We start from the raw sequence: 16,219 nt of genomic DNA on the forward strand, positions 1-16,219 counted from the left end.
TAGCTCATTTGCAAAGGTCGTATGGATCTGAGTCAGTCAAAAAAAAAAACGAGTCAGACACAACTCCTGGCCATGCAAATAGAAGCCGGGGACATGCATTTTTAAAGGACATAACTGAATCAAATGTATTAATATCTCATGAAGGCTGTCGCTATTTCTATATGAAGCGGCGTTTTGCAAAGTATGGCAGCCTGAATGCGCCGGAATGTTATAGACTATCGTGCGCAAGGGACATTTTCCATATTTATTGACCGATCCATTTTGTTCTGTCGAATTAAATAGGCCAAAATGTGCCCCCTCCCCAGTACACACAAAAGGCACACAAGCAAACCGCTTAAAGGTAGGCAAGGGGACAGGGCGCATATTTGACGATCGGGTGTGACATGCCGCGTTGTAACAAAGTCGCCCGCACACTGTTACTGTAACTGCGACGCTGCGATGGTGTAGTACGGTTGTCACACACACACACACACACACGCACTGAAACACACCGAAACGATAGTGTTATGTAACGCGAGTGCGTTTAAATGCGGGTGATGCGATACCCGCGGCCTGTGGCCAGGAATGCAGGATTGCGTCGTGCGCGTCTCGATGGAAGCAAGAGTCGTTACCGTTGCCGTACATCACGGAAAACGCTTTTTATCCTACTTGCCATAATCAGGAGCGCACCCAGTCTTTAATCCCCCCTTTTATTACGGTCCGATCGTCGATTCTCCCTGATTGAAATGGCGATCGGCTGGCGTCGAAGCATGCAAATCTAAAAATGGAAACTGGGGATATGATTAATAAAAATCACGGACTGATGGCACAATGCGTGCGCTGTTTGGATTATGTAACACCCGCATGCTGCTGCTGTTGCTCGACCACAGCGCCCGTCTCTCCAAAAACACTGCAAGCTGCCGTCGCATAAAACACATAAAATAAGACAATCCCAGCGGGCTAAAAACAAGATGTATCGTAAATGATAAACGCATCGCAAGGTTACGACTGTTTGTGTACTGGCTGGCCTGAATCACATCACGTAATTTGCCATGCATGCGGACATGGCGTGTAATTTTAAATCTCATGGATCATTTGGCATTGGCGTTTGCTGGCGCTGTTTTTAAGTGAAAGCTACAGCTTTGTTCAAAGCGATCCGATCCGCGCTCCGATAAACACGCAAACATAATACAGTACATGCCATCAACAGGACGAAGTAGTCATCGCAAAGAAATGGTGTTTTCTGTGCCTCGACATCGTGACACAACTTCTGCAGATGTTTCTGGTCCACGTGGTTGCGATAAAACATTTTTGAGACGTTATTTCATATTTACCTTATAAGTGTATCTTGAAGCATACAAGCTTGTTTTGAACCAGTGTGTCTCCAGTGCATGGATCACAGAAACACGCTTTTAAATATGTGATGGTGGACTTCTCCTGGAATACGTACTGATGATTCTAATGACCTTTTTGAAAAACGCGTGAAACATTTTTTTCCATTCCATGTCCACTTAAGCGGTGGTGGCACTGAGCTTGAAGCTACGGTCTTACTAGTTCAGTATTATGAAGTGAATGTGATCTGTGAACTTCTCAAGGGACAATACGCTTAAAAAGGTGACTTGACTGATGCCAGACCTGAACATCTCCATGGTAGCCATGCCTGATGTGGTTCACTAAAATATTTTTTCCATATGTATCTGAATTTTGCGTTTTAGTCAGACCACCTGTGAATTTAATAGTGTTTAGCGGTGTTTATGCCCTACTGAGTTAAGTTTAATCTTGCAGAACTTATTTTCTGTTTCTGTTTGGCAGTTGTTAAGTGGTAGGAAGGCAAGGCCTTCTCTCAAAAGAAGGGAAACTAATGACTCATGTAATTAATGGGGGGAGGAGGCACACATAATTTTATTTGTATTAAGGCAACATTCATCCTTGATTGTTTTTGTTGTGAAATACTGCAAAACTAGGCACTTCCCTTCACAGGGTTGTATCTCTGGGGGATCATTTTGCATGTGATTTGGAGCGTCCCCTAACCGTGCAATGGGAGTTAAATGAAGAATGCAACTTGGCATTTGGATGGATAAACTTGAGGTTGCTCTGGAAAGGTTGGTATTGTGTGGTCATGTGATTGCAGAGGGGTCCCTGCCCTGTGAGGTGGTGGTATGTCCTTTGATGTTGGATTTGCTTGTCATGAGTTTGACAGGCTGCTTCATTTGGGTTCTTCTGTGCCGCACTTTCGGAAAGTTTTTTAGGGTCTGCCTGGATGTTGTGTTAAACGTGTCGTGGAGAAAGCGTGTTAATGAGATCCCTGCCTCTCGTTTGGGCTCTGAGAATTTTCGGCTGTTTCTCTTAGTACCGAGGGTGATTTTCAATAAAGAAATACAAAAAAAAAAAAAAACAGATTTGCAGGAACGATTCGAGTGACAGTCTGATAATCTGCTAACTCCCATTAATGCCCTTTTTTCCTGCTGTCCCTTGTTTACATGTTTGAAAGACGGCCTTTTGGAAATACCAGCAAGTTGAACCTCTCAAGGGCAGCAAAGTTTGTTCTCTGGAAAAAGAAAAAGATCAATATTGCCTTGTACTTTGTTCGTTTAACATATATGTCCTGTTGGCGCTACAAATTTCGATGTGCGTGTCTGTTTTTTAATGTATATTTTTGAAGAATTTCTTAATATTTATATCAGTAAAGTATATGTATGGGTAGATGCTGCAAAGCCTGCAATCTTTCTGTTTTAAAGTGACTTGAAAACTTCCCTGGAGTTTTTAACCTGTCATTACTTTGGCCCCATGTAGCCTGGCTGTGGCAGACACCACAGCGGAGACCATTCCGGGGAGGTATTTTTGTACGGTTGTATGAATATTTAAACGGTCGTGCAAACGGACAGCTCTCCTTCCGAAGGATCAGTGTGTAAGCTGGCCGCTGGCAGGGAGTGTACATGTCATAAACGATCCCGGATCAGATCTCTGTCAGAGAGACTCAGACGGGCTGTTCACTAAGTGATTTTAAAGAATCTTGTCAGGGTGTCTGCTTTTTGTCCATCTTTTTTTTTTTTTTACCCTTGGTGATACGTTGCATCGTCTTTGTCTAAACTTCTCTCTCTCTCTCTCTCTCTCTCTCTCTCTCTCTCTCTCTCTCCCTCCCTCCCTTGCTCTCTATCTCTCTCGCGACTGCCAAAGGATCGCGAGTCGCGGAGGTAACCGCAGTCAGAGGGACGCCCTGGGACCCAGCCTCGAGGATCTCGCAGACACACGTCGTCGCTCTCCCGTAGCTCGCTGGGGAATAAATGAGTTGTGGTGCTGAGGACAGCAGGGCTGGGACTCGCACCAGAGCCTGTGCAGGTAGGCCCCTCCCTGCCTGGGTGTCCCGTTTGCATCTGTCCCCCCCCCCCCCCCCCCGGAATACCCTTTTTCTCTGATGAAAGCCAGATGTTTATGCGCTTGGATATCGTGAATGGGGCGTTTAATTATTACTGCTATCTCAGACACTGCTTTCGGCACAGTGTTCCGTTTCCATGACGCTCGCTTGTTTACTTTATTTTTAATTTAATTTAATTTAATTTTACCACCGCCCCACTCCACCCTTGCAGGATGTCCTGGTTCAGTGGCATCCTGGTAGCCAGAGTGGACGACCGCAAAACGGCTTGGGGGGAACGCAATGGGAAAAAATCTAAGCGGAAAGGCGGCTCGTCGCTGTGCAACCCGCGCTACATGAGCTGCCTGCGGGACCCCGAGGCAATGGAGCCGCCCCCCCAGGCACCCCAGCACCATCACCCTCGTGGAGGAGGAGGCGCTGGCGGAGGGGAGAAGTTTGGCGTCCGCTGCGGCTGGCAGGAGGACCACTACAGGAAGAAGGGCGGTGCCGTGGAGGTGGGGCTGAAATCAGTGGACCTGGGCTTCGAGGACGGCGACGCCAAGGTCCGGAAGGGTGGCTGGGACGGAGCGGATGAGGGGCCGGCCAGCGAGGGCGTAGCGACGGCCGCCGACTGCTGGCAGCGGGTCGTGCACGTGTTCCAGTCCAAGAAGTTCCAGTCAGGCAAGCTGGAGCGGCTCTACCAACGGTATTTCTTCCGACTGAACCAGAGCTCACTGACCATGCTGATGGGCGTACTGGTGCTGGTGTGCGGCGTCATGCTGGCCTTCCACTGCGCCCACGCCGCCCCGGACGTGGCCTACGTCTTCGTGCTCTCCGTGGCCATGGCCCTTTTCCTGGCCCTCATGGTGGTGTGCAACCGCAACGGATTCCACCAGGACTACATGTGGATCGTCAGCTACCTGGTCATCGGCGTGCTCTTCGCCGTGCAGGTCTTCGGCGTGCTGCGTGTGGCACCGCGCACCGCCTCCGAGGGTATCTGGTGGTCCGTCTTCTTCATCTACATCATCTACACGCTGCTGCCCGTCCGCATGCGTGCCGCCGTTCTCAGCGGCGCCGTGCTCTCTGCCATCCACGTCGTCACCGCCTGGAGGCTCAACGCCGACGAGACCTTCCTCTGGAAGCAGGTAAAGCACCGGCCCCTGCCTCTGCTAGCCGCTACGGCTCGGCTCATTTGCGGTTCTGCGATCTCGGAGCGCTCGACGGCGCCCACTACAGTTGAGAGACTGACGAATCATGATTAATAGGAGGGAGTACCGATGATCCGGGCCTCTCTTTGATCTGGGGCCTCATCTGCCGTAAGAGTGTGGATCGGATTTCGCCAGCAAGCGGCCCGCGTTTGTGTGTATTGTCGTTTATTGTTAGTTCGGAAGATTGAAGTTCCCCCTGTCCATCGCTTTGGAGTGTCTCAGCGATGTGGCTGTAATTATGCCTGGGTGCGAAATCTCAGTGGTGTAGTTTGGCCAGAGAGAGGTGCTGTACCTCTGAGCCAGAAGCCTTTCGGGGAGAGAGAGAGAGAGAGAGAGGGAGAGAGGAGGGGGACGATGCAGCTGATCGACATAGGAGGACCCACAGGTTGGGTTTACATGTAAAATTGATCGTTTGTTTTTAATTTTACGAATTAATTTTTTTTGGAGAGACCATCTGTGCCTCAAATCAGAAATTCACTGTTTGGCCGCAGAGGAGGGAGAATTACTTCAGAATTCCGGCTGGTCGTTGTTGTTTTTTGTTTTGTTTGTTTTTTGTTTGCATAAACGTCGGATCTGCCGCCATTTCGGTGAACGTTCCGGCCACTCAGGCGCTATGCAGCCTGTTCTGTCACAAGCACTGTGGCCTTTGGATCATGTGACGTGGCTTCAGTTAAGGAATCGATTCGTCTGGCTACGGTTCGAAACTGTCCCCCCCCCCCCCCCCCAGTCCAGCCGAGAGGCATGACGTGTATGTGGTGGGTTATTTATGGTCATTTTTTTATCTCCATGTGCTTCATGGATTTGGTATAACTACTACTTGGATTTGTAGAGCCTATATCTGCTTTGGGATAAATCTCATAATTAAATGTTACATTCTCCCATTTTTGCCTTCTCCATGCCACAGAAATCTCAGATGGAAGCGTGGGAGGCCTCTGTGCCGTGTGACAGTCGCCACGAGTTTTAGTGCCACAAAAGGCCTGAAAACAATCCGTGATTTTGTAGAGTTTTGCTAATGTAATAAGGTGTTAAACAGAGAAACCAAGTTTTCTTTGCGCTCTGACTTCGTCCGTAGCATTGAAGTTTTCAGCACTGAAGAGGCATGCATGGATTTTTAATCGGTAATCTATTTTTGAAAGTTTGTTGGCTAAATCAATTCCCCTGCTGGGAAAAACACGACACGAAGTAACATGTTTGGCGTTCTCTCTGCAGCCCGAAAATGAAAGGACAGGCTGCGCGTTTGTGCAAATTTGCTGTGCGTACACTGAGATAACACGGATATACCATAATTATGTGCGTATACAAACACCAGTTCAATGACTGGTACTCAAACTGTTTTATTTTAAATTAACTGCTGCAGTAAGCTGAACCGATGAGCAGTTCCAGAGGAGTTCAGTCTGCTTCATGTGTGATCAGATACATCATTCTCGACATAATGTGTCACCCAGCACCCGGTGCCATGTAGCTAGGAATTGAAGGCGGCGTTTAGCTAAAACCCCTTGGAATGGTGAGATGAACAGGCTGATGATTTCTTACATGGACACTGAGACCTTCTGAAACCATCCATCCAGACAGGGGTCCTCTGACAAAATTTTACCGTGGGCCCCCTCTTGGGTTGTGACTTCTAATCTGAAGAAATTTGGGTCTCTGTGGATTTTGCCAGTTGAGGGTTCGCTTGGTAGATCTGGCATGACACTCACGCTTTCTGAACCTCAAATCATGCAAGAAATCTTACAGCAAATCTATAGTGTTCAATTGTAAAATTAAAATGATGTTTGATTTGCTATAGCTATATCAAAAGTGTTGGGGTAGTTTGCAAACCATACAGACTATTTGCAAGGTAATAAAACTGTAACATGCATGTAAATGCATGTCCGGACTTGTCACTAAATGTAAATTTCACACCAGCCAGCTGACCAAATTTGGCAACCCTGAAGTACGGGGGGGTGGGGGGTCCCTGATAGTACTTTTTCTGGGCTCCGTGAATCTGCCAGGGTATCTCCATGTCCCTCCAACGCCCCCGGGTGTGGGTGATCCTTAAATTTGTAACTTTGTATATTGTAACATGTCATAATTAAGGAAGCCCTTTCAGCGACATCGTTTGATGTAGCTAATGTTGTTAATTGCTGCAGTTAAAATTTTGATGCTTCGAATAAAGGAATAGTAGCTCAGTGAAATCTTGTAGAACGTTAGCTAGCGTCTAAGCAGAGCTGCGTACAGTGACTGCATATGAGTGTTAAACCGGGGGGGGGGGGGTTTAATCTTCATCCAGCTAGATGAGGCAAGCTGGTTTGGCCCCCTTTCAGACCCTCCGTGCGTGTGCGTAAGCTCCCCGGGGCCGTGTGACCATGTGGGAGGTTCAACATGGGGCTCTGATCGCCCAGGGATGTGAAGCAAGGCCCGGGGGGTGGGGGTGGGGGTGGGGGTGGGGGTGGGGGTGGGGGTGGGGGGCTTGCCTGAAGGTCAGCAGGCCCAAAGGAGCTCCTCAGGAATATCACAGTCATATAATACAATATCACTCAGGCCTCTGTGCTCTCACACAAGGGGGGCTTTGTACTTTGGTCTTGGGGGGGGGGGGGGCAGGTTGTGTACTGTGGAGAGGGGACAGGAATCAGAGGGAAGGATTACATTAGGAGCATTGCAAGGAGGAGGATCATGGGAAATGGATCCAGGAAGTTTGTCCCTTTGTTTTGAAAAAGTGTGTCTTTTGTTTGGCTCACAGAAAAACGAGCCGCTCAGCTATGTGTCTGTAGAAATGGAGGAGCCTCAGTTTTGTCGTTCCGGTTCATCAAGATGGCCGACCGTGACCTGAAATCGCAGCCGTAGAGCAGCATTCCCTCAAGCGGCAGTCACCTTCCCAGAATCTGAAGTTTGAAAAGATCAGAATTCGGAAGCCGCTTATGGGTTTGAAAGCAGACGTGCAGTAACGTTTAGCTTTGTTTTGTGTTTCATTAAGCGTCGTCAACATGTAATATGTACAGTTTGTACTTTTATGAATAGCGATTGATGTGGAATTTCAACATATTTTTGTAGTTTTCATTTGCTGTTCACAGTAGCTCTACAGCAGTCGTTTCAAATTTTTACAAAGTTGCAATAAAATATTTTTGAGTTTTATGTGGCTCGTTCGATTCCAGATGCACATCTTGGCATCTGACAGCCATCTTTGGCCACTATGTATTAAAGACCATTGAGGATTTGTACTTAAGTGTACTTTAACCTAGATAAAGGACGGTTTTAAAAAGCTAATTGTAGGTCAGAGGATTGTGCATTCGATACGGAGTGTTTCCTGGTGATGTCAGAGGGTAATATCTATGCATGCTTTCATATTCTTAGTGCAGGAAATGTGGCTTCAGACACGTGGAATGTTTGTCTGATGCCGGACAAAATGAACTTTGGATTTTCGCTTTAAGCGAGTTTTAGGTATCAAAGTGCACATAAATAAGACCATTGTTACTTTGAAAATGTGTTTTGGGGTTTAGCACATTAAATAACGGCTTATTTGTTTGGGACATATTAATCTTAGGGTCCGTACTGTGAAATATAGGTGTTGATGATTACACATTTTTGAGAACAATCTATCCATCCATCCATTTTCCAAACCGCTTATCCTAGTGGGACGCAGGGGGTCCGGAGCCTATCCCGCAAGCAATGGGCACGAGGCAGGGAACAACCCAGGATGGGGGGCCAGCCCATCGCAGGGCACACTCACACACCATTCACTCACACATGCATACCTACGGGCAATTTAGCAACTCCAATGAACCTCAGCATGTTTTTGGACTGTGGGGGGAAACCGGAGTACCCAGAGGAAACCCCACGACGACATGGGGAGAACATGCAAACTCCACACACATGTAACCCAGGTGGAGACTCGAACCCGGGTCCCAGAGGTATGAGGCAACAGTGCACACCATGCCCACCATGTTGCCCCGAGAACAATCATAAAAACAATTATTAAATTCTACCATTCTTTCTGTAACGCTGTTCTGTAACTCATAATAGTGAGATTATGCAGTTCCCTTGTTGAATGTAATGAGCTAGATGCTAAACGAAATATAAAGTTTCATGAACATCAAACTGATCCTTGTGTCACCTGCAATTCAGCACTAATCTGCATCTTTAGCTAGCTGTGTTTAGCTGCTGCAGTATTATAAAATACACGTTCTGTTAAACTTTTGAAAACTCTTAAGTGTGTTCTGGTTGCAAAGGGAAGAAAGATATGTATGCAGACAACAGCAGGATTTAGGAAAAATTCTAACGTATTTGTTTTTTTCTGATTAAAAATACTCCCCGGTGTCAATCTGCAGCCTCTTCAAACACAGCAGCATGGTGAGGGGGCTTTTTCATAAACTTTTGAAGCTTTTTCATGCTAACAGCTTTGCGAAATAAAAGTCAATTCAGCCTACAACAGCTTTTTTTTCCGTAATTAATGCCTGCTGGTTGGCATCAGTTCCTCTTCCCCATATTAACCGTGAGCTGCAGAGCTTTGCTGCATAACAGCTCGACAGAGTCACGGAGAACATGCTGATTTGACTGTTTTGCCCTAAAATTAGCCAAGAGAGAAGCATCCAAACGTTCTTTCCCGGTTAGTAGCTGTGGCTCACTTGTGTCTTTTCCTAACAATTCCCAGCATTCATAGCTACTTCCCAACTCAAAATCTTATTTACTTATTAAATTAGAATGTTTTCATGTTTATTTACAGTGCCATTGTTCATTTACTTTGTAAATACAAATGATCTAATTAGCTAAGCTTAGAAGTGTGATTAGCTAAAAGGTTTAGCTTCTGGCTGTTAAAATTCTTTTGGAAATTCTAAATCCATAGAAAGTAAGAACCATCTCAGACACTGTGAAAATTCAAATGGACTTATTTTGCGAACACAAATCACTTTTTTTAATGTAATAATGAGAGAATTCTGTAAACTTCCGAAAAGAGAAATTGCAGCACATATATTGAATTTTTGCAATTGTATGATTTAGTTTTTATTTTAAAAAGGTTATGTTTGTATTTTATATTTCTCTCTTTTTTTTAAATGTAATTTCTTCTGTGCATTTTAAGAGTTTAAGAATTATTTATGCGTGGATGTTTTTTACTTTGAAAGTGATGATGAACATTTGGGTGCTGAGGTTGAGTCCATTTAAAGCCCATGAAGTTGACCACCTCTCCTTCCTGCTGCTTGTTGGCTCGTATGAGTGCAGTTTGGGGGGTAGGGGGGGGGGGGACTCCTTGTGTTGTTGATTTTGTCATTGTCACACTTCCTCCAACGGAATCAAGGGTCTGGTAGGGAGGGGCCACTTCAGCAATGTGCCACTCCAGATCCTCAGGGGGGGGGGGGTAGTAAGGGGGGTTGGAGGAGAGTGGGGGAAGAAAAGGGGAAGGAAACCCAGTGAATGAAAATCATTTCCTCACTGTAAACACTGAGTCACATGTACTAGTATTCAGAGGAGGCAGGGCAGTGCGTGAGGGTTAGCGCGTGAGGGTTAGCGCGTGAGCGTTAGCGCGTGAGCGTTAGCGCGTGAGGGTTAGCGCGTGAGCGTTAGCGCGTGAGGGTTAGCGCGTGAGGGTTAGCGCGTGAGCGTTAGCATAGCCACGTGCGATTGTTGTTATTCTGTTATTAGCCTGACTTGAAGCCATTTTATTAAAATACTCAACCCACCACTGCCGCCACAGAAAGAGACGAGAGACGCACCGGTCTTGGATGTGTTTGCGCTAATGCTTTATGCCCTCCTAACCATTAGCACCAGTAAACCATCCCTCTATCGTCACAAACGCCGTTCGTATTGTCCCATCTTCATGCAACCTTGCGTGAGAAGTTCCCAAACGTTTCTTTTTGTCTCTTTTTCCACTTATGGAGTATCTCGGGCAGAAACAGTAACCACCGGCATAGGTGCACTTTGTGTAGCGGAATAGTGAGAACTGCTCCCATTCCCACAGACGTACAGTGCGGATGGAGTTCCGCGTTGCCGTGGGCTATGAAGGAATACTTTCAGGAATACTGTTTCTGCACCCGTCAGGATTCCCCCATCGGTCAGCACCCCCCCCAACTCAATTTGTTAACTTGTAAGTCATTAGTGCCAAGATGAAGATGTAGGATTAGGCCTGGTGTGAGATCCTCATGCAGACTTGACCGGGGCAGGTGATTTGCTGTCATTTTTGATGCCCCCTCTCCCATGGGTTGTGTCAAGGGTTGGACCCCCCCCCCCCACCAAACATATCGTCCTGACCTCTTTCTTAGGCTGCAATACTTTCATTTTATCACGTTTATTCACACGTTTAATTTGCCAGCGCAGGGTACAGTGAGAGATCTCAACGGCCTTCTGTTAAAATAAGGCAACCCTTCTCACTGATGTCTCTCTGCGCCATTATAATTAATTTAATGAAGCTGAATGGATGAATGATTCATTTTCCCCTCAAACAAATGTACTTACTCATCTAGGAAAGTTTATGTAGCTGAGCACATATGAACTTTACTCATTTATTTATTGTTGCTCTGCATGGTGCGGGTGCACGCAGCGGGCAGCTTAATAAACTCTGGTTCCTTCTCAGTCCATCTCCTTCAAAACGGGCAATAATGAGTAAATGCATAAGCGAGAGGTAACAGCTCCCCACAGCAAATCAGGCTGACTGCCTCAGACCGAATCGGTGAAATGAAATCAAGCTGAATTTCAGGGCATCTGTTTTTTTCCGAGATCTGAATCTGCTGCATCCTTGTAGCCACATCTGACCCCTGTTTCTGCAAAATCCACAGAAAGGAGTATGTTTTTCCGAGTGCTCCCATGGAGTATGTTTTTCCGAGTGCTCCCATGGAGTACGTTTTTCCGAGTGCTCCCATGGAGTATGTTTTTCCGAGTGCTCCCATGGAGTATGTTTTTCCGAGTGCTCCCATGGTCGCCTTTATCACGTCATGCCGGTTATCGTTATCGTAATTATTGCCGTCATAATTGCTGTTATTGGCAGCCTTTTTGAAGGTGGATGTAGGTCACACCTTTTTTTAAGGATACCATCTTTGCCCCTTTTCCGACGTGGGGAGTAGCTACCTCTGCATCTAGCTCCTTAGCTACTCCCACATGACTGCATCCTTGCCAGAGTACTTATTTTGATCATTAACAGCTGGGTCCATTATTCGTTCCAGCTTATTTTTTTTTTCTGGCAAAATGACTGCCTGTTGTGCTGTGTGGGGGGAGCGCTCGGTGCCACACCGCCCAGGTTGAGACGCTTAGCGGGCTCGTGCAGGCTGACGATGGGGTTAATCACTCGGACCTCCTTAAAGACTCGTGTGGGGGAATCGATGTCAGGACGCCCCCGGGGGACGTCACTGCGCCATATGAGAGAGCTGGAAAACACGAATAAAAAACACAATTGCTGGCAACTAGAGAAATTGAGAAATACTGTAGTAAGGTTGTTTTTTTTTTCTTTTTTAATAGTATTGAGGTCGCAGTTCCCCTTTCTGGTTCCTTTCATTGGTTATGTGTTAGTCTGTGGTGTCCTACTTGACTTCACTCAGTTTTAACTGCTTTAGTCACCGGAAAGGATATCCAACTATATGATTGATCTCTCTGGCCGGGCTGGGTCAGGTGTGTGAGGCCACTGGCCACAGACTCGCATTTTTCTGGTTATTTTTCCACGAAGGGCGGTAACAGAGAGGTGAGGAGGCGGGCCATGAAATGAAACGGGCACTTCTCAAAAAACAACAAAACGAAAAAAGCTAAAACCTGCTTCGGATTTCCTGGGGAACATGGACCTGGAGCGCTTCCTGCACGCCCTGGTTCCGGAGGCTGTCCTAGTTTTCCACTGATATTCTGAAGGAGTTCCTCTTGAGGAAGGCGGCCAGGAAGCCATTCCATTAGCTTATGTAACGCTTATTAGCTTATAGTTCCTGTATTAGGAGGGATAAATGAGAAAAGCTGCACAGCTACATCGTGTTCGATCGGCAAGCGGCCTGCTTGAGTTGGGTGGAGCCGCACCCGTCCCCGTCAGACGCAAGATGCTGGAAAGTGCCCCCTCCCTCCCTGAAGCCAGAAAGGACCCACGTGCAGACACCCCACCCCCTCCCCAAAGGCACAGGGGCAACGTGAGTGTCCTGCCACAAGGCGGGACAGGTTGCCCGCGGGAACGAGACGTCACATAGAGAAACCAGTGCCTCCCGCCAGAGAGAACCAGAAGTATCCACCCCGGAGTCCTGGCCCCACGCCCAGCATGGCGGCCTCGGGCCGGCCACGTGATTGTCGCTCCGTCTGACTCGCTAATTAAATCCTCGCCTCTCCGGCGATGCGTACGTGTGACCGCCGCCGAAGACCGACCCGTTAGATGTGGATGCGCTTGAACGTTACACATTCCAATGAGAAAATGTCCAAGTGAGATGGAGACGAGCAAATCCGCCACATGTAGGGTACACTTGTGTTTTTTTGTTTTGTTTTTTTTTGTCGTGCGGTTTCTGGATTTGGGGTGACGGTGTTGTGTACGCTGTGTTTTCAAGTACAGTTCCCTGGAGGCGACTGTGTCATCCTGGCCAACTGAATGCACTCCCACTCCCGCTAGTTATCGTTTGGAAATGTGTCGCCGTACCGTGGCAGTGTGGAATCCTGGAATGCGAGGCTCTGCAGTGGCAGGGAGTGTGATACCGGCGGCCATGTTGGTGCCTGAGAGGGAATGGAAGCTAAACCTCAACGTCGGGTTTAGTGCGGAATGCGCATCCATGCGTCGCTGTGGTAACATTTTCGTGACACAATTGCCTCGGGGAGGTCTGTGTAGATTGGAATGTGAGGCCAGGGTCTCACAAGTGTTGGCTGAAGAGGGCCACCCACTGGCATCATCCCCTGGATGCTCAGGGTGGGTTGCCATAGGGACAGCTTTCTGTGGACATAGGCGGGGAATCCGGAGTGCAATGTAGTCAGCTTAAACGCACCTGGTGGCTCTGTGTCCATGAAAGATGACCACTACATAGAACTATGGAAGCCATATTCTGATCAAACTCAGTCCTCCCATGTATTCGGGCGGACATGGGAGATAGATTGGCTGTGAGATCCTCTCACTCTTTCTGGAACAGCCTGTTTATTTTCTTCTGGATTTCATGTGTAGGCCTGTCAGGTGACTGGATTGAAGCCGAGAGCTGAGTTTCGGGTAAACGACCCAAAGCGGTCAGGGAACGAGAGCCCACAGTGAATAATGATGAAATCTGCAGTATCCTATATGAGGTTAGAACATAACCACAACTGACCTAACGTATAAACATGGGATTCTGTGGAAGGGGCTGAGCCTGAGGTTGGGCTAGTTCATTAAGAACACATTAGCGGTGTAGACTATCTCCTCCAGCCAGCCGCAGGAAATGCGGTACGTTTCTAAGAAGACCGTGAGTCTTTGCCATATTTGTAAATAGTCAGTGACTGTTCTATTTTCTGCTCTGTTTTCCTGCTTGTAGTTCGTTCCAGCTTTTTTTTCCTGGGATAGTCTGGTGTTCTCTGAACTTCTTGGTTGTTTTGGGTTCATCCCCCCCACTCACACTACCCACCCACCCACCAGAGTTGCCAAGCGTTTAACTCAGTGGAAGATGTACCCTGCCCGTGCGGTTGTCTTGAAGAGGCTGCCGTGGGTCTTCCTCACCTTCCTAGGGACGTAAAAGTACCTAGAATCCTCTCTGACCAGGGATCCCCCCCCACCCTGGTCTCTGATGTGTTTTGTGCCTTTTTCATTTCTTTCATTGACACGTTCTGGGACCCGGTGACCTTCTGGAAACCCCCCCCCCCCCCCCCCGGCAAACCATTTTGGTGACGGCAGTGTGGTGCACGCGCCTGAATTCCCCCCCCCCCCCCCACTGTCTGTTGTCCCTGTCTCCGCAGACGCATGTAATGGGGAACAGAGAGATTCATTGTTTGTTTCTTATATTTATTTATTTATCTGGATGGGCTCCAGCCCCCCTGTATTTGTTGAGTTTCTTGATTGGGGGGCGGTAGAGAAGTCCGCGGTGAGAATCTTTTTTTGCAGATGATTTCGTAGCACCGGTGACATATGAGGTGTATCGCCGCGACGACGGTGTTGCTTTGGAGACCAACAGAGGTTATGGACATGGTCCTAAAAATATCTTGCCTGTGGATTTTCTAAGAAGGGTGTTGCGTCACATCGAACTGCCTTATCTGAGTTTGCGTCAGATCCCCCTCACTTTCTCTCCCCCCCACTTAATGGCCCTTGACTTTCAGTGTGTACGTGTAGCCCAGCCAAGCCCCAACGTGTGCTCGTTAGCTATCGGCCCCTGGCAGCTGGTCACTCTGACTCTCTCGCCTCTGTTCCCCCCCCCCCCCCTTCAGTCAACGTTTGATGTTTCATACTAGCGGAAACACAGGATTATGTGTTACCATGAGCATGTGGATGTCTCAAACAGTAGTTTTCTTTTTTCTTCCTGACTGGGAACCTCTGAGCCGTCGAGGATGTTTAAACGGCACACGAGTGTCTCCCAGCGCCTCCTTTAAACTCTGAGCTCCCTAATTAAGCTGAGAGGAGTCTGCGATCCGGGCCCCTGGGAGACTGGGGCAGGGACCCCAAAGGTGCCCAGTTACCTTCCAGTGGAGTGTGGGAGCCGGCGTCGCGATCCATGTGAAATCCGATACGCCCACCATCGCATGTTATTGATTCAGGCTCCACCCACGGCCATAAATAATGTAAACAGTCGTCCCACCCTCCTGGCTGCCAGTGGGATCCTCCCCTTCCCAGCATCTCCGAATGCAGGGTTCATCGGGATCTAGTGCAGGTCCTCCACGGAATGGCAACGGATAGATGAGTCCGTTTGGCTGTTTTTTTTTTCAGTTTGCAGAATTCCCATTGTTCGACTCATTCTGCTGCCTCGTCCCCTTATCCGTTATACTAAATGTGACGTGTCTGTTCTTTCTCTAATTGCTCTCGGCCCACAAACATAAACGGGCAGTAATATATAATGAAAAATGAAGACTGAGTAGTTTTTTTTTGTTCAGCATATACCTTTCCGAGTCAGCTGGGATTTCTCAGACCACGTCTGGATACTCTGGCCGTCATAAATATCGACCCGAACGCATCACTTTGAGGGATGCTGCGTTGGTGTGTGAATTCTGCATGAAGGGGGTCCATAATAGGCTCAATATGACTGAAAATAGCCAGCAGTTCCAGAAGATATCGGACTTTTTCTTCATGTCCTGCAGAAACGTCACCGAGTACCACTTTACTAGCTCACTTCACATTTAGGTTGTGATGGCATGTGCCCACCAACTGAGCTTTTCCAGTTTCTGTGTTTGAAAATGACCAAGAGGAGCTTTTAGAAGGCGGTGTGTTGTCTTAGTTCTGATCCTCCTCATTGCCGTAGTTTGAGTTCTCAGGGGGATTATTTTACAAAGACTACAGATGTACAAACGTTGATATTTATATATACAAATATGGTTAACACATGGTTAACACCCAGATTGTGTTTGCTCAATGAGTTCCCCATTTTTAAATTAGATGTGTCATTTTTGATTTGACAAAGGACAACAATCGGATTAAAGGAAACAGCTTCCCTCTGTAATGATCTGCAGTGAAGGAAATGTATATTTAATTGGGCGTTTTAGTTCAGATTGGTGATCGTGTAACCACCCCTTTAGAAGGTAATGGAACTTCCCTGAGTGTTTTACAGACTTTGTTTCATAATTAAAAACCAAGACACAGTACAGCATATTTGTTTCAGTG

At 47.4% G+C, this 16,219-nt stretch overlaps 1 protein-coding gene across 3 annotated transcripts in view; it reads left to right on the top strand.

The window, feature by feature from the left end:
- Positions 1-16,219, top strand: part of adcy6a (adenylate cyclase 6a) — a 57,519-nt gene that overhangs the window by 10,901 nt on the left and 30,399 nt on the right. For all 3 annotated transcript variants that reach the window (XM_049022246.1, XM_049022247.1, XM_049022244.1), the window contains 2 exons: positions 3,157-3,318; positions 3,567-4,476. In XM_049022246.1, the coding sequence (XP_048878203.1) occupies positions 3,568-4,476 (909 nt within the window). In that variant the 5' untranslated portion in view covers positions 3,157-3,318; position 3,567. The remainder of the gene's footprint in view (positions 1-3,156; positions 3,319-3,566; positions 4,477-16,219) is intronic.

This window comes from Brienomyrus brachyistius, chromosome 8 (genome assembly GCF_023856365.1).
Source record: "Brienomyrus brachyistius isolate T26 chromosome 8, BBRACH_0.4, whole genome shotgun sequence".
NCBI classification, from domain to species: Eukaryota; Metazoa; Chordata; class Actinopteri; order Osteoglossiformes; family Mormyridae; genus Brienomyrus; species Brienomyrus brachyistius.